At 34.9% G+C, this 25457-nt stretch overlaps 2 protein-coding genes across 5 annotated transcripts; one reads left to right on the top strand and one right to left on the bottom strand.

Annotated features, from left to right (window-relative positions):
• Positions 1 to 69: 69 nt before the first annotated feature.
• LOC114715777 (uncharacterized) lies at positions 70 to 12693 on the bottom strand. 4 transcript variants are annotated; one of them, XM_028900668.1, is made up of 22 exons: positions 12044 to 12693; positions 11072 to 11134; positions 9278 to 9398; positions 9061 to 9202; positions 8869 to 8968; positions 8717 to 8794; positions 8563 to 8622; positions 8343 to 8447; positions 8051 to 8161; positions 7036 to 7077; positions 6748 to 6876; positions 6458 to 6639; positions 4783 to 5072; positions 4576 to 4697; positions 4424 to 4466; positions 4250 to 4341; positions 3884 to 3932; positions 3124 to 3194; positions 2879 to 2998; positions 2020 to 2120; positions 1230 to 1281; positions 70 to 369 (listed from the first exon to the last, which is right to left on the bottom strand). In XM_028900668.1, the coding sequence occupies exons 1-22, from the start codon at positions 12218 to 12220 to the stop codon at positions 319 to 321; spliced, it is 2301 nt and encodes a 766-aa protein (XP_028756501.1). In that variant the 5' UTR covers positions 12221 to 12693; the 3' UTR covers positions 70 to 318. The 4 variants fall into 4 exon arrangements, with proteins under 4 accessions (XP_028756501.1, XP_028756499.1, XP_028756500.1 ...); XM_028900666.1 differs by having other exon boundaries at positions 6724 to 6876; positions 12044 to 12692; XM_028900667.1 differs by having other exon boundaries at positions 1236 to 1281; positions 6724 to 6876; positions 12044 to 12691.
• Positions 12694 to 19171: 6478 nt separating this feature from the next.
• Positions 19172 to 24902, top strand: LOC114715778 (T-complex protein 1 subunit gamma). Its single transcript, XM_028900670.1, has 14 exons — positions 19172 to 19319; positions 19592 to 19720; positions 19927 to 19988; positions 20478 to 20550; positions 20908 to 20975; positions 21066 to 21135; positions 21257 to 21325; positions 21414 to 21485; positions 22133 to 22206; positions 22790 to 23452; positions 23533 to 23658; positions 23806 to 23910; positions 24008 to 24082; positions 24292 to 24902. The coding sequence occupies exons 2-14, from the start codon at positions 19696 to 19698 to the stop codon at positions 24478 to 24480; spliced, it is 1671 nt and encodes a 556-aa protein (XP_028756503.1). The 5' UTR covers positions 19172 to 19319; positions 19592 to 19695; the 3' UTR covers positions 24481 to 24902.
• Positions 24903 to 25457: the final 555 nt, after the last annotated feature.

Genomic DNA, 25457 nt, shown 5'->3' with positions numbered 1-25457 from the left:
ATCATCAAAATTGAAAATTAATTTAAGGATCCAACAAGGCTTATGCGCACAAAGATATGCACAAACCAATGACAGTACCAGAACGCAAAGCAAAAAATTGATTTACAAGATGAGGAGGGGGAAAAAAACTGGAAAATATGGCAAATGGTGTAACTGCACACAGAAGATTACATTTCAAGCTGAAGCCTACCCTTTAAAATAATACAAAGGAAAAGGCAATAATTTAGATTGCAAACAAGATCCACTACTTCCTGTGCCCATCCTTCCTATATTATTCCCCCGACACCTGAAACTGTGTACAAAGCAGTTGGTTTTCCCTTACTTGTTAAAGAATAAACCCTTCTTCTTTCCCCTCCTTTTCTCCCCAGCCTGCAGAAGCACAGAAAGATCAAAACCCAGGTCATTTCAGTTACTGTTTAATATTTGAAGCTAAATCCATGTCCCAATAATCTGGCAAACATAGATTAATAATAATATTTCTCTGATCCTAAATATAACACCCCTTTTGTAACGTAAAAAAAAAATCTTATTTAAGACCGGAGGAGTATTATTTATGCACCAAGGCAATATATATGCTATTCTTTTCTAAGGTCACGTCAGGTATTCTGAATATAAAATCGTAAATGCACTAAGTTGATGTACGAGAGTACGCCTCAATACCAATAGAGCAAGAGATTTATGCAACATTTGATATGTGAAGGAAAAAGTGTTCTCTAGAAAGAAAACGGGAGAGCACACAGTGCACTAACCTATTTCCCTTTTAGAATAATACACTAATCCGCATACCAAACATTGCCCTATAGTCCAAATAATTTCCAAGATACCCTAGACAATAACAATTAAAATCTACTCTGAGCTTTGATGATTTATGGTTTGCCAGAAATAAAAACCACAATACTGGCATTGATACCCAAACTATAACTCAAGACATGATAAGTCAGCATCATCCTCGCAAAGCTTAGATTCAAATTTAGGCAATATAAAATGGTTCCTCCGATGCAAATTTTGTAATGTGGACACATAGTAACGAAGTAACAATCACTGGGAGGGAAAGTTGAACAACGTTGACAAACCAATTCTTTCCATCTCACATTTCTTATTTGGTCTTAATCATGAGTGCACGGGTGTCTCTGATACTAATTTAAACAAAGTAACAGATTGAGGATTATTTTACAAGTCGTAACAAACTGAAATACGAAGCAACAGCTCAAAGTGTAAAAGAGCTTAACATGTACCCGTAGGATGAACAATCTCAAGGTGAGCACAATAGTGTCTCTCCAACTGCAGAAAGAGCAACGAAATACAAAATATCAAAAGCAGAAACCAATGAACATTTAATATCAACAAACAGATATCAAGAAAATCCACATTATATCCACACCCATTATCAGGAACTTAATTTTTCCTCGGGGAAAAAGAATAAAGAAAACTATTTTCTTGCCGAGGAATTGAAAAAAGGACGACAACTTCAAATCCCCTGTAAATAGCACAATATATCAAAGGTTTGTTGACAGAAAGTGAGAGCAAACTTATTCAGATTCTTCCCATTATTGTCAAAGAATATTGAAATGGTTTTTAGCAAGAGCGTCAGCTCAAAAGATAGGCCACTGTTGGCAAAGAATATTAAAATGTTTTTAACAACAGAGCGTCCGCTCAAAAGTTAGGCCACTGTTGCCAAGTCAGGACGGAAATGGGCCATCTATTACATAAAGAAAAAATAAGCAGCATTTAAACGATATCTTTTGAAGGTAATTTCCTATTCTCAAACAAAAATTGCATTTCCAACCTTCAGAAAGAAAGGTTTCAGATACATATAACGTATGATACATCTTTTTCATTTTGGAAGGCATAAATGCAGAGACAACACACAACTATAAAGTGGATATTCAGGAACAGGAAGAATCATAATTCTAGACCATACTGAAATACTTCGCATTAAACATAACCAAAAAATACGCCACCTAAATTCTTTTTTGGTGCGGATGGCATACAAGATAAACTATATGAAGTTTCGCTTACCCACTGACATCTGTTGGGCTGTTTTCAGCCCGTAATAGATGCTCAACGCCACTAGAACCAATGATTGCAAATGCTGAAACATGTCCATAAGGAATGACAACCTACAAAAGGAAAAAGAAAAGATAACGAAATTAGCCAACCATCAAGGATAATGTATCATAAACATGCACGTAATAGAAAAAGCAATTTAGTAAGAGCTCCCTATAACACCTAGCAACAGAGTTGGTTAGCTTTCATTTACCAGAACAGCTCACTAGTATCTTTTACATTATAACTGGACTTCTCAATTTTATACCCTTCAACATCATCAGCTCCTGCCAAGCTGCAACCCAATTTAATTTCCACCTAGAACTAGCAGCCTTAAACTGAGGGATGTTGGCATGAGAGGATCAACCATTGTTGATTATTTGTTGGAAGTAGAAGAGCACGAATGACTATGCTTCATAGCATGACTATTAAGGTGGCATATTGGAGTAGTTGTCTTCTGAGGTTGCTGCTCTTTTTAGTTAGTTTCAAATTAAGGTAGTTAGAATACAAGTGCCTGATATGTTTCATAATAAATCGTCCTCCCCTTCTTCATATCAAGCAAAAGTTCTCTGATCAATAAGATTAACCCATGAAAATTTTCAGTTAGGTTACAATAAGTCTCAAGTTAAAACATATTAACTAACACATATTTTGAAAATTCCATATAAATCATAAATTTCTCTTTAATAAATTTCCAACTATTTGGATCATCAAAATGAACAATTACTAATAGCCAACTACAAATTTGTATTTCCCAGATGAATCAATAACTTAAATACCAGTTGACCGAAATGTTTTCACAAACTCAGTATATAGTAATAAGGAGACATACTCTGATAGATGAAGAGAATTTTTCTGCAGCTACAGCTCCACTTGGTCCACTGCATTTGATACTGTACCCTTCCCTCTTAATGGTCAGAGTAGCTGGTTCCCATATATCTAGATATCCAGTCTGTACAAGCAATCCAGAATTTTTTCAAAACAGTTTGAGCTTTTTCGTTAGAGAATAGTAAAATAATTTTTTTTGCATAGATAGACAAAGGAAACTTAAATAAGTAACTGCTATCATTGAATTACCGCAAGAGAAACTTTATATGACGCCAGTCCACTATAAAGGGTCGTCTCAATGCAGTTCTGCATTTCAGGGTCTGAAAAGAAGATAACAGCTCAATAAATTATTAAGAAAGGCAATGTCACAGAACTGAAATCAAGATATGATAAATCCAAAGCAGATTAGCTGGTTTAGATTTTTCTTTTGGCTTCCTTTTGGTGCTTGTCCTTGTTAGATTGCTTCAAGGGAGTCTGTCAGATATCCTACAGATTACATGATTGGAAATTATTGATTGTGTTTTGGTTGTTACGATATTGTCTAATTCTCCTTTGTTGCCTTAAAGTTGCATTGTGCTAGTTCTTTTAATCATGAGATCCCTTCAGTATCTTCCAATTTTATCAGATATCCCCAAAGGGACCATGATATCCTTTCAGAGAGAATGAAATAAATGCACACAATTTCGGAAAAAAATTTCTCTATATCAATAAACATTTGCCTCTGAAAGCCAGGAAGTTCGTTGACTCATCATTCCCATTGTTCAACAACTTTGACAGCAAGACATGCCCTCCAAGAACAAGATCAATGCTAAGCACACACCACTTCACAAGCCCATTTATAACTTGCCAATGTAGAAAAGTAAACCTTTTATATACTAAAGATGTCAGAAACTTTAAGGGTAGTGCTCTACACCCAGATCTACCTCACATCTTGCACACTGAAGCAATTTGAATATATTTAGGGTAGTGCTAGACTTCAAGAAACACCAAATCACCGCAAAGTACTCACCACAAGTGATCTTTTTTGTATCATTAGCAAAAACCTTCACAGGTTCTCCCTACAATCACAAAGAATGCAGGCAATTTAGTTATTAAAAATTTTTTTTTTTAAAAAAAAAAGGGACAACCATAATTGAAATATCCAGAATCAATCAAATTAACTTGACAAAGTACTTATTTCCATATAGATTTTGTGGTAGATTCTAATCAATTTTATAGGCGGAACTATAAGATCAAACAACATTATGATCGAAGTCACAATCTTAAAAACCTATATTTCAATGTTAAGAAGATGATATATCATGCAGCTGTCAACATTCAGGTATCTTTTTCCATACAATACTGATAATATAATTGCCTCCATTAAGAAAACTACCTTGCGCTTTCTGTTGTCCAGAGGCTGAACTTCAATGGCAAGGTAGGTGTCAACATCGTCAGCAGTGACAAGATAGTTGGGTTGCTTTGCCCCTATATTTAGGACCCAAGATTAATGATTCAGGCATTAACGTTAGGAAGGAGCAAAAGAACATACTCTAGAACTAGAAAATACCATCAATATAATTAACAGATCCATCTTCCATATGCCTTATCCACTGACAATCCAACAAGAAAAGGCCAAGTAAGCACAACAGTTATAGAACATGAAAATGCATTAGGTAATAAAAGGAAACAAGCTTCAAATTGGAGAGGGATAAAATGCACCTCAAAGTTACAACTAGTGGTACCATTGATAGAAAATCCGCATGCCTGAAGTTCCCTTCCTGGAATGGCTTCTCCTGAAATTTGAAGACCATCTATAGCTGGTAGCGGATCATCATCTGCAGCTGCATAATGCATTTGTTCAATGTGATATAGACAACATTAGTTCTTTAACAAGTAATTAAAATTAAAAAAAAAATCACTTCTTACCCTCAGAAAATGACGAGGAAGGTTCTTCAAGGACTGGTGGTAGATGATAAGGAGAATAAGAGGAACTGGGATTGTCAGCAGCAGCTGTATAAGGAGAGTTGCCTGAACTCCAGTTAGCAGAAGTTTCTCTCTCATTCTGATTTCCATCCCCATCAGTATCATCCACTTCACTATTACTCACAGGATCACGAAATGTAACCTGTTTGTTAGTTGTTTCCTCTCCATAATGTGTAGGATGAGTACCACCTTGAGTAACTCCAAGCTGGGTAGGAGCATCATGGCTAGATGTCCTGTCAAATAGCCAATACAATTGTACACAAATGCGCTTCTTTACAAATGTGCTTCTTTACAATCAACTCAAGACATTTATACAACAACAACAAAGCCTTATCCTGTTAGGTGGAGTCGGCTATACAGATCGCACGACGTCATTGAACTCTATCAAAGACCAAATCTTTGGATATATTGTAAATTGAAAATCAAGACATTTATAAACCAAAAAAATGTATATATTCTTTAATCATAAATCATTACAGGTTAGAGTTTTACAAAACTAAAAATGTTCATCAGACCACACCCTCAATATAGCAAATGACTTTAACTGAAGGAACCAGTAGAGGAGCAGCTCAACAGAAAGGACAAGAGAGAAACTCATGGAACTCAGTCCCAAATAGTATTCAAATTAGCTACAATCAGGCAGAGCGCAAGTCCAGCCCGAAAATAACAAAGAAAATAGCAGAAAAGGCACACCAACTCAAGCAATGTGAGAGTACTAGGCGCTCCAAATAGATACAATTACCTGAGCCTACTCTCTAAACAACTACCCCACACACACACGCATATATATATATATATATATATATATTCCTCACCACTAGCCTGCTACAACTTTCTATCTCTCTCTCACACACACCCCCTCACAACCTTCAAATAACTGAGACTTGGCCCATTGCTATCAAGCCCATCAGAAACCACATCAATTATTCTTGTATCTCAGAATTAATAAATTTCAAAAACCACAAAACAGCAAGGGTGTTTCAAATAGTCAAGATTGTAAGACAGAAACCAAAACAAAGTATTGAATGCAGTTTTATTTTACATACAAACCTTAATAACAGCCTGCAAAAAACCACCAAAAGGTACCACGAAATACGGCCAAGCTATTTCAATACTTGTTTAGTACCTCATCATATCTTAAATGCATAAAAAAATTGCATTCTATAGGCCCAAAAAAAAACTTCCTGAGAACCGACTGCTTTAGCAAATCAGCATCACAGAAGCAAAAGAGATGGAGATGCCAACAGACTATCTCCAAAAGTGATAACTCTTTAAGTATTCATAAGGAAATGAGATGCTAAAATCTACATGGAACACGTTTTCAATGAAAACTGAAGTTCTAAATTGAATACAAACTCACCAGGAAATGAGACAATTAAAAAATGTTAATCTTAAATGTTATATTACACAGAACATGGTGGAGACAATAATTTCCATATTTACTTCATAGATTCTCCCATCTGTTTTGGATAGAACCAAACATGGTCTCAAATAAATTTAACATGTAAGGCTTATCCACATGTCAAATGATCAGGACCACTTTAACAGAGACTCCACGAAAATAGAACCCACCAATACATTCAGTTCAGAGTAGCAGTCTCCATTTGACCAGGCTCACCTGCTAGCAAGAGGTGAATATCTCCCTAATACATCAGCATCCATATTCTTCGCCATGCCACCCAAGCCACTCTGATGGCGACCCAATATATCCCAATCAGCTCCAGTCTGACCATCAACAGAGACCGGAGGCGTCACTTGGGAATACATGGGCTGCGGAACCAGTTCAAGTCCATCTTTATTCTAACAAAAAATGCAACAACTTAGAATTTTATAATAGCTAACAGCATAATAAGAGAAAGCGACAAATTGACAAAATGAGCATACTGAAGTTGCCAATGCTGCACCAACCGAATGAGATGGGGACTGTGAAGCAAAATTTGATTGGCTCATATCAGAACGCAAAGGCACTAGTTGATATTGTGACTCTTTTAGCTTTGACTGTAATGAAGAATTGACATGGTCAATAAAACCATTATGCTGGCAAAAAAGGGAAATGCCACAAATCTCAGGATTTTTACAAGGTCATAGTTCTTGTAATCTTTAGTATCATTTCTAACAAATCAACCAAAAGTCCAATTTATTATCCTAATATTGCCCACAGGAATTCAAATCATACCGAGTGTCTGCCAAACATACCTCAGTGAGAAGAAGTTTTTCCTGTAAATGTTTAAACAGAACCTGCCAAGAAGAAGAATTTATTATAAAACCATGCACATGAGTTTAAATTTCAGAACTAAATATATAAAAAGACAATCATGCGCACATATATCCCCCAATCCAACAGATTAAAATTTAAAAGATAACAAAATCAACAACTTGAGAAAAGAAGGGCACTCAATTTGGTAGAATTTTTTTAGATTCTACTACAAAGAACATAAGAGCCAACAAATTTCTAATGCAATTTTTAGTTAACGCCAACAAGATCTCCAAACTTTAAAAAAATAAAATATTCTTTTAGTCCCTATACCTGGTCCCCATAATTTTAAATCAAATCTCAATTCTTAACTAAGCGAAATCAGAAAATTCAAAGAATGTACTTATGGACAATGGACCACGGGCAAGACTTACAAACCCTAAAAGTATTCATTGGTGTCAGGAATACGAGTCAACCTTTTTGTACCAATGGTCAAGTAAAGTCCTAATAACATAACACAAAATTATGTGAGATTAATGCCCTAATGTTAATTTCAAACCCTGTCCATGCTGCTTTACCAATACCCTACTCCCGATGTTTAAATGAAAAGAAATGTGTGTAAACAACAAAGATAAAAGATTTGCCTTGAACAATGACATGCCATTGAATATCAATTATGAGTATCCCATTAAAGACAATGAAATCAGAATCCAGAAGAAAAAGCATATATTCAAATAATCCTGCAGTATTCTCTCTCAATCCGATATATTCTCTTCTATTGTAAGAATAAGTAGTTCTTAAGAGACATTTAAAGCTATGAGAAAAAAGAACTATATTTCAAAATTCCAATCCTATAACCACATTTATTGTCTTTGACAAATCCACAAATGGAAGGAGGACACATGAAAATGTTGAAATAAGTAGACGTGACGAACATTTTATACAAGTGACAACTCAAATACCTATAAACAAGATAGAAGCAATATTTCAAATAAAGGGAAGCAGAACAAGGTTGACCTTGACATTGCTAACAATTGATTGAGCATCAGGAACAGGGGGCTGAAGGGAGTATTCAGCCAGAAGAGGCAGCAAGGACGAAACAAATGTTGATCTTTCTTGATGTGCATCCTGACAGAAGAAAAGAGAACTAAAAAATTGTTCCAAGTTTCCAACTGTTCATAAAGAGCCAACAGAAGGTGACACCAAACTGAAATGCAATAAAAAAAAATAACACATTGTTCAACCAAACTATCGCATGCACAATTTAACATGCACCAATAATATGAAGATATGTAGGGGGGAAAAACACCTGCAGCGCATATGTAAGACGAATATTTTCTTCAATTATGTCCTGTCTGTATGATAAAGCTTTTGATGCCGCATCTACTAGATCTTGTTGCTGCTGATCAAAGGCCTAGTGGCATGATTAAGAAAATTAACAGCACAATTCAAATTAAAACTCAGGAAGAGGAAGGAAATCAATAATTCTTATGAGATTAAATATGGACATCAAATAATATCATCCTTACCAGGCGCATATATGCAATGCGCTTTTCCAAAACATACTTTTCATTGCGTATCTGTGCTTCCTATCATAAAAATAACGATTAATCACTGACGACATGATATGGACAGAAAACAATATTTATTATCACAAGCTTTAAGAATATGTATATCCTTTACCTTTATGGAATAGTCTGCAAGATGTTTCCTTAATTGCATGATCTCTTCTTCATGTTCACGAATCTTTATGGCAATATCCTAAATAGATATAAACATACGCCATAAATATCATGCTCAGATAAAAGATGAGACTTTTAGAGCTATGACAGTACCTGCTTCCATAGGGTATTAGGATTATTCATTTCAGCCATTGGCATCAACCCTTGTCCAGAAGAATTAATTCGTGAATCGTAGTCCCCTTCTATTTTATGCCTACAGAAAAAACACAGTTTTCTACAGATATAAGTTCTTCTTTGATAATACCTGAGCAGAATGAAGACATGAGGATATGAACAGAAAAATACCTACTCGGAGAGATTGACCTTGCAGATAACGGAGACGACAGAGAGGGGCCATTATTATCAGCATATAGCTGTCCATTTGGGTGGACTCTGAATGTCCCATTTGATTTACTGTTTTCATAATGAATTTCTGCATTGCCTCTGGCTGCATCATCTTAATGTTTTAGATACTGGACGACTAGGATACAAGTTACATCAACTAGGCAAGACATAGCCATACCCTTAAGTAGATCTTGATTTCCTAATGGCACAAATGACTGACGAGCTTCATAAGATCCTGGACTCTGCTCATCCCATGGGGCAACAGATCGAGGTCCTCGATCCGTTGACTCATCTTGCTTCTGTCAAAAACAGAAGACATGCACGGCTGAGATTGTTGTTTCCTTTTTATTGACACTCTCAAGGAGAAATTTCCTTTATGATTAATAAAAGGGAAAGTCTGTAGAATAGAAGGGAAGTACAAAGGCATATGAAGGGTCCTCTTAAGGAAAATTTTAATTCATTGTTATGCAGGATATTTTTCTTTTCTCCTTTGTCTTCTTTTAACAAAACCGAAAGGAAAAAAAGTGGGGGGTGCGGAGATTGGCCCCACGTAATCATCATAAGGATAAACTGTTCAGCCAAATCAGACAAAATTTCAAAAAGAGATCCCAGAAGCAGAAGTGTTTACTTTGCATAAAAAGCACAAAATTTATTGACTTCATCTGCTTAAGTATGGCACATGCTCCAAAGGGGTCGACTGGTATGTAGAATGGAATGATGGAAAATGAAACAGAAGGGCAAAAAGTGAATTTCTGGACAAAAATATTTGTTTTGCCCCTTACTTTAGGAAATCAATAAAAGATCATTACTATTGAGTAATAATAATAGAGATACAATAAATATAACACATTTTTTTTTTTTTTAAGAAAGAAAACAGGGAACATTTTTCTTACACAGAGCTCTAAAAACCCACCCAGTAACACCTAGTTGTCAGGCTACGCATTAAACATAGGAAAACCCATAAAACTCTGCCCAATAACAAATACACTGTTAAGCTTTCAGAATTCAGCCAAACCTTCTCTCTTACAAACTTTTCATCATTCTAAACTTCAATTAAATAATGTTTCAATTGTTCTAACATTTATGTTCATCTATTGTTCCTTTATAAAGCATATTTTCAGCTCTCTCTCTTTTTTTCCCCCCTTATTTAGGAGCCTAAATTCACTCGAGCTAGCACTTGCCCACCCTTCTTGCCTAAAGGCAATAGTGGGGTTCTGGCACCTTATGGATTCCTATCAGAATACAAGTACACAAACAGAGAAGATAAACCCATTGGCACGTTGAATAAGTATGAAATCTTTCACTTCTATAATCCAGAATGTATATCCTAAATGTAAAATCCTTGCTCTACATGGAGCTCCCGTAAAAAGATGTTAAAATGGTTTGAGACCATCATATTGGGCTCATCAAATGAGAGCCCCTGTATAAAGAGAGCTCAACCCTGTCCGACCCACCAAAGAGGTGGACGAACAACACTGCATTAGCCGATCCAATATGCCGAAACTTTCTCACTAAAGATTTCCCCAAGAAAAAAGGTAATTGATTAGAGTGAGTCAGTCTATCACCCCTGTCAATAAATAAGATATTTCAAAATGTTTGACAGTTTCTATCTTTGTCTAAGATATTTCACATATTTAGCAAATAATTAAAATTAAAAATAGTTTAATAATTGCTATATACATCTGTTTTATTATTTTTACCAGCGAGTGCACCTAACGCACAGCACTCTCTGAAATCGCTTGGGAATCTGGGATGGCATGGAGCTAGCCCAACCTGCTGAATTTTTAGATTTACTTCATGGACTAGGCCAAGCTTGCTCATTTTGAATACAGTTTTCATTCAACTAGAAAAGGAATAAAGGGTACACAATCTAAAGTTTTCCAAGAAAACTGAAAACAGCCAACCATCACTTGTAAAAATTTTAGCCAAACCGTACATAACTGATACGCAAGTAATCTAGAGCAACACTTACATATTTTTCAAGTTCCTGCATTTTTCTTTGAAGCTCAGACTTAAGCCGGTTATTCTCTTCCACCTGCCAAAAGCAACGTGTTGCAGCCTCAGTATTTACTCCAAAAGGACTTGACCGTTAGATAGCACCGTTTATGGCACAAAGTAAACCGTTTTTGCATAAGCGTGCAAGTTTGGCTCCGTTTCGTTGGGCAGAGAATATCTTTCCATTAAATAAAATGCACGATATGCGATGTTATTTATAATTGTTATCACTGCTCAATCATAAACATGTAATTTTCAATATTTTTTATCCAGTGACACAAAAGAAGAAAACATTTCTCATCCACAAAAACACACTTATATTTCAATTTTCTTTCCATTCACTACCATTATACACACCAAAGGAGACCTCTTCCAATGAAATGGGAATTATTTCACAGGTGGATAAGAGTTAAAAAGACATAGTACCCAAATAATAAAGATGACAGCATCCAGTCTCATTGCACCGTAGAAAATCATTTCACGTAACTTGAAAAACAAGAGTGAATGAGCGAAGGGAGCAATGAGGACTCGAAGCCCCTGGGCGAAAACAGTCATCAAAGAAAAAGTGGGAAAGAAAAAGAAGAGGATGGACTACCAAGGCTATTTATCATACACAACCCGCTATCTACATAAAATACTCCAAACGCTTTGATCTCCGGCTAAAGCTCTCCAGCGTCTATTGAACAAAAGTTCAATGAAAAGTAAGTCCCCCACCCACGTATCCTCTAAAAATCCATTTCCATGCTACTTTTAGCAGGACTGCCAGCATTACCGAGCCAACCAACTCCAATAATGCAAGACATGATTAAATACGTGCACATCAATTATGAAACTAAAAATCAAAGGTTTATAAGCAAGCATCCTCAGCAAATTGTAAAGCCTTTTATGTTCAAATAATGACGAACAAGATCAAAAATCTTAAATAGAACATATGTTGAAATGGAAGTACCTGCTGCTTAATGGTGGCCTCCGCCGCTTCAACGGCCTTCATGACTTGATACAAGCTGTCGTTGTTGCTAGAAGTGGGGCTAATCTGATCCCGCGGTTGATCATGTTGCTGAATATGCTGATTAACACCCAGGCCTGAGAATTTCTCGGCCAACTTCGCATCATAACCATTTTCCATACCCTTCTCCTAAAAGCCTCCAGCAGTAACCCGCCAGTAGCTCACGCAAATTGATCAGCCACAACTCTTTCGGCCCAAATAAATACCACTCCTGGGTCTACGAATGCCCATTCATCATCTTTCACTCACTATAATACTCACCACTACTTGACCGAATCCTGTTACTATCCTTCTCACACTTGCATCAGTCAAACGCAAACCGGAGCTAAAGCAATCAATCGGAGATTGGGAAAAATATAAGCGAGCTGATAATTCAACCAAAAACGAAAACAAAATGGAACTGGGATTTCCAGGAGAGGAATCGATATATTAAGGCCCCTTTTGGTTCGCATGAAAGGGGTTAGAACGTTGCAGAGTCGAACCTCTTCCAGGTCCCGACAGCAGATCTTGGTTCTGTGCGCGGAATACGTTGTGTAAGATCTTTCCCTGTTGTGCGAGGTTTCCGAAGAAGCTCCACCGGAGACGATGCTAATGACGACGTTCTGGTCGTGTGCCGTGTTGTCGCCGAGCTTGGTTTTTTATCTGTATATTAACTTTTTAAATCAGGTCATTTTTGTCTTTTTAATAATCCACGCCTTTCTTTCCGCCAAAATTAAGAGATGCAAACCAAAATAATTGGAAGGTGGAAAAATAATGAAGAAATGGGAACAATCGAAAGCTAACCTGCAATATAAGGACAAAAGCTTGCAAATAAAAGTGATGAATTAATAATAATATTCGTAATGATAATTACTCATGTGATCCAAACGTAATACCCATTTTTTAATATAATTTTATGCTAAAAAATACTCCTCCGATTCTTAATATAAGACCCTATTCTTAAGTTGGTTTTGGTCCTAAATATAAGACCTATTTCTCATATTTTTAATTTTCTCTAAATTACCCCTATGATACTCCCCTAATTATAATCAAGTAGAAGAGGAAAAGGGGTATTAAGAAAGATGATTATGATGTTTTAGAAAAAATGTGTCACTTTTTTTATAATTAACTAATTTACCTAACTTCCTTAATCTAATCAAATTAGTTAAATATTAAAGACCGGAGGAGTATGTCTTAAATTTAGTATCGGACAAGTGTTATTTTTTTAAACTCTTTGCACTTCCCTTCTATTTTTCGAAAAGATGCATTAGAATCCAAATTATCAACTCCTATAAAAATATTTAACACGATATACTTTAGTTAAATTTTATAGTAGAATAAATTTTATTTTCTAATTTATCCTTCACCATACAGGATCCTTAATTTTGTCGAAGAAAATTGAAAAAAAAACTTAGAGTTTTATTTTTCTTTTTCTTAATTTTATTTACTCTTTTTGCAAATAGTTATTTAGTTTGTTTAATTTTATTACATTTGAATAAAAATGTAAGTAATTTAATTACCTTAGACATAAAAAGTTTGAGGAGGAATGTGGTTAATTCTTTAAATGGATATATAGGTAACTATATATATTTATAAATGCTTGTAAAAAATTTGTTTAAAATTTAAAAATAATTTATATAATTTGTTAAACTGACATCATTCATATTCATACTGTATTATGAATAAAAGGATGAGTTTGAAATATATTTCTGAGCTATTTAGAAAAAGTAAATAAATAAGTTTTAATAAACGTAATAAAAGACTAAAACTAAAATTATAAGATTCTATAATATAATTAAAATTAATAAATGTATAACATATTAGAAAGTTTGAAAGTATTCATCGTCCGATCCTAAATATAAAACATATTTTATAGTACAAATTATATTATAAAATTAGTCTTGTATCTGGGGCTGGAAAAATATGTGTCAGAATTTTTTTGTTGTATAAGTTTCTTTTTGCAAATATAAATGTTTGAATAATTTTTATATTAAATGGACATGGATAGAGCATAGAGATAGAATCCCAAGTAGTGTGTGTGTGTGGAAACTTGTATGAGATGTATTTTTAATTTTGAAGAAGGATTACATAAGTTTTTGGAATAGATGGAAGGATTCTATAATTTTGATTAAAAAAATAAAAGAATTATTAATATATTTTATTTTAATAATAATAATGAAGATGGATGAGGCAACAATGCCTCCGTGTCCTGTATTATATATTCAGATATAGTCAAGTGTGCGCGTGTTGAAGGAATCATGGAATCAAGTTAAATTTCAAAACAATGCGTGTTTTAAAAAAAAAAAAAATTACAAATAACCATTGAATTTCAAAATTTCAATTCAAGAATTATTATAAAAATATGTTGTCTTTTGCTTTTCAAGTGAAGCTATTTTCTTTACAAATACAGTGACCTATATTGATTTAAAATTTTAAAATTCAATAATATTTTTTAGGATTTTTTTTTGCCAGCAAAACCAATATTTTATCTTAGTTCTCACGCTTAACCTCTAAATATAAATCAATTAATCTTTGGTAAAAATTAAGTCATAATCTTATAAATAACTTTATGATATATGAAGTAAGTATATGAGAGTAGTTTTGTCATAAAAACACTTTTTTAAAATAATTTCAGGAGTTACTAAACACCCCTTAATATATGAAAAATATAATTCACTATTTACAGGTTTTAATTTTTTGACCAGAACTATTTACAAGTTTTATGACTGACTAGTTTTTTAGATTTTTTGTGGTAAACATAAAAACTCTGTATTCTTTTGTTTCAATTATAATTCCATTTCTGTTTCCATTCTATTCTTCCAGTAAGTCAGCTTTTGTGAAAAGAATGGGGGGAATTATATTGATCACTTATCATGGAGTGAAGTACAATCCACGTCTCCAATTGGCCAAAAAAAAAAATCTATTGTCGAGCTTTATATTTTTCCCCATTTGCATATTCCTTGGCTTGGCCGCTCAGATCCATCGTCTTTATATTATTTAGGGGTGTCTAGCAACATTGAAAAATCCTTTTCAAGAGTATTTTTCTATAAAACGAGACAAATTTCTCCATATATTTATTTTATAAACCGTAAAAACATTTTTGAAACTATGGTTTGGTTTTTATCCAAACACTCCTTTATTTCCTTTCAATGATTAAAATCAATGTGTTTTAAAACCTAGTTAAGAATGCCTCAAGTTGTTTGGCATGATTATTTGATCCGGTGGTATTCAGGTAATGTCAGATTCTTTTTCTTTTTTTTTTACCAGTTGCCAGCTTCAATTGACGTGGGTCTTTTAAATATACCTTTTATATTCACACGAACTCAAATTCAACATTTTATACTTAACCATCGTATCCCATGTAATATTAGTTTTATAAGGTGATTAGATCTATTTTAAAAAATAATAATATGAAAGACAAAATAGATCATTAAATGTCTTGTATTTAACAAATACATACATTTCAAGTTAAACTCAATACACTGATATTTAGCAATAAAAAAACGCTAGCATAATCATTAATTTTTCCGTGTGTATTCTTTTAATTACATAAAGAATGCTTGAAATTGAATAATGCTGACGCCACGATTAAGTTTGATAACATGAATGACTTTTTAAGTATAGCTAATAAGAAAATCTTTTCATATATTGCTGTAAACAGTTTAAAAAATTATTTGCATGGTAGCATGCTACTCAGATAATACATGGAATTGTTATAAATGTACTACTACTCCAATTTAAATATAAGACTTCTTTTATAGTGTAATTTACACTATAAAATAAGTCTTATATTTAGAACTGAAGGAGTATCGTATTCTGCAGATAATCATAGGCCTTCAATGTTTGGCATTGGTGACTATAATTGTGAGTTTTCCAAGAGACTCGGAGATGCGCGTTAAGCCTATGTTAATGAATCCAAGCCACTAAAATGAAGACTTCTCATCGATTTTTTTTTTCTTTTTGTTGTTGTTAGTATCTTTTTGTCTTTTGATAAGAGTAATATTTTATTTTTTCCAACGGTAATTTTTAGGTTAATGCACCATATTCTTTAGGGCACTATTCAGTGATGAAAGGCATATAAACATTGTTAACGGCAGGGTGTGTCGGTAATAACATCATCTCATCAAGCTTTAATGAGATATTACTCCATCTCTTATTATAAGATCCTTTTAACTAAATTGCGTGATTCCTTAAACAGTTAAAATTAGTTAAAAGTAATTAATATATAGCAAATGTAATTGTTTTTCCAAATATACCCTTTTATATAAATGGATAAATTTGAAAGAGTAATAACAGATAAATGAAGAAAGAGAATGTATTAAATACATTAAATTATGGGCAAAATTGGTAATAATGCATTAAATGTTCAGACAAATTCAAAAGAAATCTTATAAAAAAGAACAAATTTATTAAAAAAAATAGATCTTATAATAAGAGACAGAAGGAGTACTGAGTTAGAGTTTGACATTAATATGTTTGTCCGCGCAAAAAAAAAAAAAGGCACTTACTCTTTTGTGTTATCGCATCATTTAGTGCCTTTTTTATTTGGCAGTGGACGCCCAAACAGGTCCATTTGAGACCGGGACAGATGTTATGAAGCTCATTTCTAAAGTCTGAGTAGTTTTTCTGCAACTTCAATCAATAATCATTGGGAGAATTAGTGGGAGATCATAAAAAAGAAAGGTAGTTACTCAAAAACCTGGATAAAAGGTAACTGAGTGAGTTGTTGAAACTTATTGTTATTTTTTATCCTCAAACTTGTCAATACATGTTATTAGGTTATTGTAATATTTTTGGTAATTATTTTCTTTTATTGGACCTTAGAGTAATTCTCCCGTAATAATTTAATAGAAGGGTTAGCCCCTTCTAATATAGCAAATCAAGGTTTAGATCCCTACCAAAAAAGATACTTACATTTAGTACTCAATAATAAAATTTTGACAGTAGGAGAGTGATCTTGCATTGGAAAAATTTCCGTATAGAATGTTTGTTATTGATGCATTTTAATGAATTTCTAGGAAGTCTTGCCTTTAAACTATATACACTGCACTCAAGATGTCAAGGTTAACCACTTCACTTGACGTGTGAAGCTCACTTCAAATTTTTACAACGTTTTTGAAAAAATGTTAACATGTTAATTTTGCTACTTAGGGCCTGTTTGGGGGTGTTTGGGAAACTGTAAAATTATCAAAAAGACTTTTTCGCAAAACGAAGTAAACTTTTCTATATATTTACTCTGTATATTGTGAAATCATTTTTAAAACTATAGTTTCATTTCCATCCAAACATCCCTTTTAGCAAACATCCGAAACCATAGTTTTAAAAATTTGCCAAACAAGGGGAAAAATGAACAAATCATAGTTCTGAGCTCAAAACCATGTTTTCAAAAGAAATGAATCCATTATGTTTCCCAGTCAAATTGGAGAGTATGATTGTGCCTGTCAGAGTATCTCCTAACCGTAATATGACTTTAACACCTCTCAATTATTTTTCCATAAGCATATTTAATCTTATATTTTATAAATATATATACACATATTAATTATTTATTAATTATATTATCCTATATATTATTAATTATGTTGGTAAAAAATATATTATTAACAATTTTATTCCTTCAAATTAAAATATATTATAAAATCTATCTTTTATATAATTATCATATTAACTCATGCTCTTTTTAGTAATTCGCACATATAAAAAGTGCTTCTGATAACAATTATCCAAATACTTTCATTTTATCAGAATTACTTTTTCACAAAATTTGTTCTTCCAAAATCTATTCTATCGAAGCTGTTTTCCAAATTATGATTTGATTTCATCCAAACACCTCCTTAATGCGTTAACAAACTTAATCTTTAAATGAGTGCTCTAGTATATTCTCACTTAACATGTAGACGTAATATGAGTCTTGGCGTGTTTATCTTTTTCATCTTTTTGAAGTGTCCTGTTAAAACTCATTTTCTTTATCTATTGCTCAGGTTTCATTATTTCAATGTTCTATTTTTTTGTTTGGGTTGGCAAAAGTTTTTTTTTAAAAATATCCAATTTACTATTGGAGACATAGCGCGTGTGTCAAAAAGAACAAGTCCTATATTACTCAAGAGTGTGGAAGTACAAGTCCATTTAATACGAGTTTGTGTTATTAGGCAAATGAATGGGTGTAGAAGGAGAATCTCGTGCATATGACTATGAGCCACCAAAGGCAAACGCCACAACAGATTTTGTTTTAAACTAATATTAACATGCCTTAATCCCCTTATGCATCTCACACTTGAGCTTTTGTGCATGCCCCCATGCCTTAATTACCCTTATGCATCTCGCACTTGAGTTTTCGTGCATACCTACTCCTTTTTATAAAATTTCTTCTACCTATCTGAGTTTTTTTAAATCTTCTGTTGTTCTATTCGCCTTGTTCTTATAGGAAGAGTCCATTTAATTATAGGGAGTACCACTTCCTTGTCTGCCGGTGGTTGTGAAATAGCTCTTAAAGATAACATTCATGGTGGTTGCGAAATAGCTCTTAAAGATAACATTAATAGAACGTGACTTAGATTGATCGTCTTTTTGCAGTTGCTACTGCCACCATCTACTCCCTTTTGAGTGCCAACCTTTATTTGAGAAAAACTTTTTCATGCTTCCAACGTTCTTATACAAGCGTAGCATGTGAAAAAGGCTTTAAGAGATGTTTTGAGTTGATTTTAAATTTTGTGTGCATTTGATATTCTTTTTCTGGTCTCAGATTAGCATGGTTAAAAAGAATGGACACATAGTTTGTGGCTATGTATAACAGCAATAGGGCAAATTGAGTTCGAACCCTACCCTGTTAAAAAAGCCTTTAGACAGCGGCATGAAAAGACACCAAGCGCCCAGAAGAGGTTTTTTTTTTTTTTTGGAGCTGAAGCGCCCAGGAGGGTTAAAACAGAAATTTACCTGTGGTTTATGTCCCCGTGTTGTTATTCTTTTCTGGAAAAGAGAAGGCAAGGTTATAAAGGTTAAATTGCAACTTTAAATAATATTTGTTTATTTGAAAAATGAAAATCTAAGAAACAAAAGAAACCGGCAAAGTGTTCGAGGGTTTTCTCGCGCATTTTGGCGGAACAGAAACCTCTTTGCTGCTCAACTGGAGGCATTTCGCTTTTACATTCTCTGATCAGCCCTAGCTCGCCCTCCTGCCTCTGGGATCTCAACCACCCTACTCCGGTCACCGCGCCACCGTCCATTCTCTGACCAGCATCAGGTAACTGCCATTTCCATTTTAACCCGTGCGTTAAAGGTTTTGGTCGCTCGCTGCACTTCCCCGTCCCACGGCGCTGCTCGCAGCGGCCTCCCCCGCTCCCTTCCATCTTCATTCGAGCCTTGGAGGGAAGAGGGGCGTTTGGGATTTGAAGTCATGCCTGTTTAGCGCTTTTCTGGATCATGCTCGGCTAATGACTGAGTTTACTCCAGTTGATAACTGGGTTCTCTGTTTATGGAAATATTTGAGTTCTAACCACTTGCTAATCTTTTTAGTTGGTGAGCAGCGTGCACCTCAAGTCACCAAGGAGCTTCTTTAGTGCTTCAGGGTTTAGTTTTGCGTCGGCGAGTTGCCAGCAGTATCTCATATCTGAGAAATCATGCACGCCCCGGTTCTAGTGCTCAGTGAGTTATTGCTTTCTCTGTATATCGTGGATTGATGAGGATATTGACCGTCAAGTGCCATCGATTGATCTATTCAAAATTTGTTTCATGTTGTTTGGATTGTTATTGGAAGCAATGCACCAATGCCATCACTTGTTGTGTATTCAATTTTGTTCGATCGTTTATTACTCTATTTTGCTCATCTAGTAACTCTTGAAAATGGACAGAGGACTCTTTGAAACGGGAGTCTGGAAGCAAGGTGCAACATGCTAATATTCAGGCATCGAAGGTAACAATTTCTTATCACTTCCAGATTTGGGTTTTCCTGTGCTCTACTGCCCCCACTATTGGCAGTCTTACTTTGTAATGGTACTCTTTGAAGGCTGAAGTCTTGTTGGTTGGAAAATATGTTTGATATTTTTGTTACATTAGGGTATAAAGGTCATGTAATGAAAAAGATTTCTAGAGTTTTAGTTGATAATTTTTTATAGGTTCTGGACATTCTTCAATGATTGATGTGAACTTTACATGTTAGTTAAGTGTGATTTCAAAGTTTGTACATGGTTTTATTTCCTTGCTTCTTTTCATGGACATTCTTTGCCTTTGTTATGGTATTTCCGGATAGTGTAATACTTGATCTTCCAATGATAAATAATTTATATTTGCTTGAAAATTTTGAATTGTCAACAGATTTGGCCTCTATCATGTAGTTTATTCCGGCCTACACTCTCTGGTCATTGTAATTTAATGCTGTGAATGTATTTATAATTCTTTCCAGGCTGTTGCTGACATAATTCGTACAACCTTGGGACCCAGGTCCATGTTAAAAATGCTACTTGATGCCAGTGGAGGTTAGGGTTTTTATTTTTTTATCACGTTGGAATTTACGGGTAATTGAGAACTTGTGTGTATTGCATCTCTTCTTAGGGCAGCATGATTTATGCCTTCAATGCTTGAGAAAGTGGTACCTTTGTCGGTTATAGTATACTGAAGTAATTCGTAATTAACCGAGCACTTTCTTGACTTATTTAGTGTTTTTAGCCCTATGTTGGAGCTCTATAAACTTTAATTGCCTTTCCGTAGTTTAGGTTATGTTGGAAGCTGCATTTTAAGACTGTCTTACCAGTGTAGTTTGTGCTTTAAACTAATCCAACGGAACTGAGGTCTGCCATTTCTTCTTCGTCTACTTTTTTTTTTTTAATTTACAGGAATTGTGGTGACAAATGATGGAAATGCTATCTTGCGTGAATTAGATCTTGCTCACCCAGCTGCTAAGGCATGATTTATATCTCTTGCTTCACTTTGTTGATATTTGCACTCATGGTTTGAAACTTTCTGATATTGTTTTTTTGTTGGAATTGCTTAGTCTATGATTGAGTTAAGTCGCACCCAAGATGAAGAAGTAGGAGATGGAACAACATCTGTCATCATTCTTGGTATGTTTTAACTGTGTTTAGTTTAATCTTTTTATGAATTATCATCTAGACTATACCTCTTGTGGACCTATTCAGTATTATTCATTGTTCTTTTATCATTTTAATGAAATTGCTTTTATAGCTGGCGAGATGCTCCATGTCGCTGAAGCATTCATTGACAAAAATTATCATCCTACAGTCATTTGCCGAGGTAAGCAGTGTTCATTAGTGGTTCTTTTGCGGAAGTCTCTGAGATCGTATTTGACAAGTGATGACTTACATAATTATGTAATGGACAGCTTATAACAGAGCTCTCGAGGATGCTATTGCTGTGCTTGACAAAATTGCCATGCCCATTGATACCAAGGATCGTAAGTTTAATTGCTATTTTTATCATAAGATTGTTTCTTCCTCATATTGGTTTTGTATGGTTTGTATTTTGTCAAGCTTTTTCAATCCTAAACTCCCTGTCTTGTGGTAGCCAAAGTGATGCATGAGTAAGATGCTTAAGTAGTGCTGAACTCAGATGGATTTTATTTTAGGACCCATTGTATTGAAACTTGAATTGGTTCAACTCAAATCCTAGTGCAACTTGTACTAATTTGGCCATAAACCGGCAAGGATATGGAGTGAAAATTACAGTTGAGTTACTTCTTGTTGGTTATGATCATAGGTGTGGTCTGTTCATGACTCCCTGCAACTTGAAGTCTAAATCAGTAAATCTAGATGAATCTTTACAGTATAACTCGCTGCTGTGAATCAATGGCATGTAATTGTCAGTGTTGTGCTCCTGCCCCTTTCCACTAGAGGAAGTTGCTTTATAGAGCCTGTCACACTTTTGAATTTTGTTTATGTTTGTAGCCTGTTTATCCTTGTGTGTTTAATACGTAAGGATTTATGTGCATTTTCTTGCTTTAAAATAAAAGTACTTTGATTTCATCCGTGAGATACCTCTTTTTTGTGGAAATTTTTTTTCACTGCCTTGAAGTTTACATGCTATTGATGAATCATGCTGCAGGAGGTACAGTGCTTGGCCTAGTGAAGAGCTGCATAGGTACCAAATTCACTAGTCAATTTGGAGATTTAATTGCTGTGAGTAACATGTCTCCTTGGGCTAGATTTTCAAGCTGGTTTTTGCTCTTTCATCTTCTTTTGGTCAAGAAAGTTGTTCTTTTTTGCCTTTCTTTTTCCTTTTCTTTTAAGTTCTGACACGTGGATCTTGTATAAACCTTTGATTAAAGAGGCACAATTCTTAAGAGTTGCGGTGGGTCATATGGTCAACTGTTTCCCCCTTTCCCTTCTCTTAATGAATTTGACTTGCTTGTTTCTGGTTTATATTGTGATTTTAGCATGTAATAAGTCAATAAGGTTTTACATCTATATCATCTGTAACTTTTGGTGCTATGATTTTACCTCCATATTTCTGGAGCTGGTAAAGCTTCAGAGCTTTGCATCTATAGATGCAATTTTTTCCCACCTAAATTGCTGACGCATGTGCATCTAGCAAATAGTTCTGCCAAGTGATCATTGTTTAGCAGATTTTCTTGTTCTTCATCAGTTTTGTTGTTTCTATTCAAGTAAATGAGATAAAAACCTATGTGCTATCATGAGTGCAAATAACTGCTAGGAGTCTGCAAAATCATGGAATTTGCCTTATATTTGGGGAAAATTGCAGGATTTAGCCATTGATGCTACCACAACAGTAGGTGTTGATCTTGGCCAAGGTTTGAGAGATGTGGATATAAAAAATTATATTAAAGTTGAAAAGGTCCCTGGCGGGCAGCTGGAGGATTCTAGAGTTCTTAAGGGAGTCATGATAAACAAAGATGTGGTTGCCCCTGGCAAAATGAGGAGAAAGATTGTTAACCCGCGAATCATCCTTTTGGATTGCCCCCTTGAGTATAAAAAGGGTGAAAACCAAACAAATGCTGAGCTGCTCAGGGAAGAAGACTGGAACATCTTGTTGAAGATGGAAGAAGAATACATCGAGGAGATGTGCATGCAGATATTGAAGTTTAAACCAGACTTGGTTGTTACGGAGAAGGGACTTAGTGATTTGGCATGTCATTATCTGAGTAAGCATGGAGTCAGCGCAATCAGGAGGCTGAGGAAAACTGATAATAATAGAATTGCAAAGGCATGCGGTGCTGTTATTGTGAACAGACCAGATGAATTGCAGGAGTCTGATGTTGGGACTGGTGCTGGGTTATTTGAAGTTAAGAAAATTGGAGATGAGTTTTTCGCATTTATTGTTGATTGCAAAGACCCTAAAGCTTGTACTGTACTTTTAAGGGGTGCCAGTAAGGATCTCTTAAATGAAGTTGAAAGAAACCTCCAGGTAAGCTTATTGTCTGATACATGATCTGAGGGCATGCATTTTTTCACATCACTGCTTTCTGAAGCTTGTTTTCATGCCAGGATGCTATGTCTGTTGCAAGGAACATTATAAAAAATCCAAAGCTTGTTCCTGGAGGTGGGGCTACGGAGTTGACTGTATCAGCAGCTTTGAAGCAGAAGAGTTCATCCATCGAGGGCATAGAGAAGGTGAATGTGACATTGCCGTTTCTTCTATTTGAGGACCACTTCATATGGAGCACTTCTCTTGTTTTCCCCTCTCTTTTTTTTTAACAAAATATTTTAATTGATATCCTTTGGGCCATGAGTCCTGACTGCTATGATTCTTGCTGACAGTGGCCTTATGAAGCTGCTGCCATTGCGTTTGAGGCCATACCCCGTACTCTAGCACAAAATTGTGGGGTAAATGTGATTCGGACCATGACTGCACTGCAAGGAAAAGTAAGACCAGAAATATTTGCTTATGCTATTGTGCTTCCCCCCCCCCCCCCCGCGGGCCCCAATATTTAATTTTGATTTTGGTGTTGGGAACTTGTAGCATGCAAATGGAGAGAATGCATGGATTGGCATTGATGGAAATACTGGTGCCATCGCTGACATGAAAGAGCGGAAGGTACCATACTTTAGTTGCCTTTTGTAAATTTGGATGGTTCTCCCACAACCAAAATATGTGACACAATAAAGGACCCATGCTCCTCTCCGGGGCCCTCCCCAGCATTTGAGCTGACATTTCTTGATATTTTGTTTCATGTTTTGGATGCCCTTGGTTGTCTTGGTAAGCATAATGTGTCAATGTGAAATGTATTGTTGATGTGATGCCAGATCTGGGATGCCTACAATGTGAAGGCACAAACATTTAAGACCGCCATTGAAGCTGCTTGCATGCTTTTGAGAATTGATGATATAGTGAGTGGAATCAAGAAGAAGCAGGCTCCTGGAGCTGGCCAGGCTCCAAAGCCCAAGGTGGAGACTGAGGCAGATGCTGACGGTGAGCAAATTTTGCCAGACTGATGACAGTTAGACGTTTCTTTTTGACATTGTTGAAGATCTTCAAGTTTCTTGGTGAGCTTTGAATCTAATCACAATTCTTAAAATTTTGGGCCCTCGATAGTGCTGTTGTGTTTTTTTACTTCGTACTGTTTTTAGGAGGGATTGCAAACTGTTTTTTCTTGATGGTTTAGTGGCATCTGTTCATCTGCCCGTTGTTTTTCATAGACTTGAATTTGAATGCCGGGGTAAGATCTGAGCCGAGGCTTTATATTTTGTGTAATCAGGCTTCTACTAGAGAACTATAGTTGTTAGTTGTTAGTTAATTTATTCTTAGTCGATTTGCTATGTATGATGGGATCCTAAGCGGGAAAAGATTCCATTGGACTATCTATTTTACGACTACTCTCCACCATTTTAATACTAATCCTTAAATTTGCGTGAAAGGATATACTCTTCCAGTCCTTAATATAAGACCCATTTAACTAATTTGATTAGATTAAGGAAGTTAGGTAAGTTAGTTAATTATAAGAAAATTGACACATTTTTCCTAAAACACCATAATCATCTTTCTTAATACCCCCTCTCCTTCTTCTATTTAATTATGGTTGAGGGAGTATCTAAAAGGGTAATTTAGAGAAAATTGATAAATATAAGAAATGGGTCTTATATTTAGGATCAAAACTAACTCAAGAATTGAGTCTTATATTAAGGGCCGGATGAGTACATTTTTATTAATAACCAAGTTTTCACGGAAAAATAACAACCACCAAGTAGTCCTATAATTTTTAATGACTTATTAATTACTATTTAGAATTAGAAGATTGTTTAACTTGACAATGCTTTTTTCCTTGTCTGTTTAACTCTACTAGACTATTTAAAAGATAAGTTAGCTTTGTTGAGCAAAATCAACTGGGCAGATAATTTCATTTTTGTGAGAAAAAGGTGTTTTTAAGATGGTCGGGTAGCACGTGACATTAAAATAGAATCAATCATTAATT

Source organism: Neltuma alba, unplaced genomic scaffold (genome assembly GCF_004799145.2).
Source record: "Neltuma alba isolate B1F8T4 unplaced genomic scaffold, ASM479914v2 tig00011612_pilon, whole genome shotgun sequence".
Lineage (NCBI taxonomy): Eukaryota > Viridiplantae > Streptophyta > Magnoliopsida > Fabales > Fabaceae > Neltuma > Neltuma alba.
Note: the sequence above shows the minus strand (reverse complement) of the source record. Positions and strands in the feature narration are given on the sequence as shown.

Coding starts and splice junctions, on each gene's coding strand:
- LOC114715778 (XM_028900670.1), top strand. CDS start 19,696: ATGCACGCCCCGGTTCTAGTGCTCA. Junction 21,136..21,256: donor AACATCTGTCATCATTCTTG/GTATGTTTTAAC, acceptor TTGCTTTTATAG/CTGGCGAGATGCTCCATGTC. Junction 21,326..21,413: donor TCCTACAGTCATTTGCCGAG/GTAAGCAGTGTT, acceptor TGTAATGGACAG/CTTATAACAGAGCTCTCGAG.
- LOC114715777 (XM_028900666.1), bottom strand. CDS start 12,220: ATGGAAAATGGTTATGATGCGAAGTTGGCCGAGAAATTCTCAGGCCTG. Junction 4,698..4,782: donor TTCCTCGTCATTTTCTGAGG/GTAAGAAGTGAT, acceptor TGCATTATGCAG/CTGCAGATGATGATCCGCTA. Junction 3,933..4,249: donor TGGACAACAGAAAGCGCAAG/GTAGTTTTCTTA, acceptor TTGTGATTGTAG/GGAGAACCTGTGAAGGTTTT.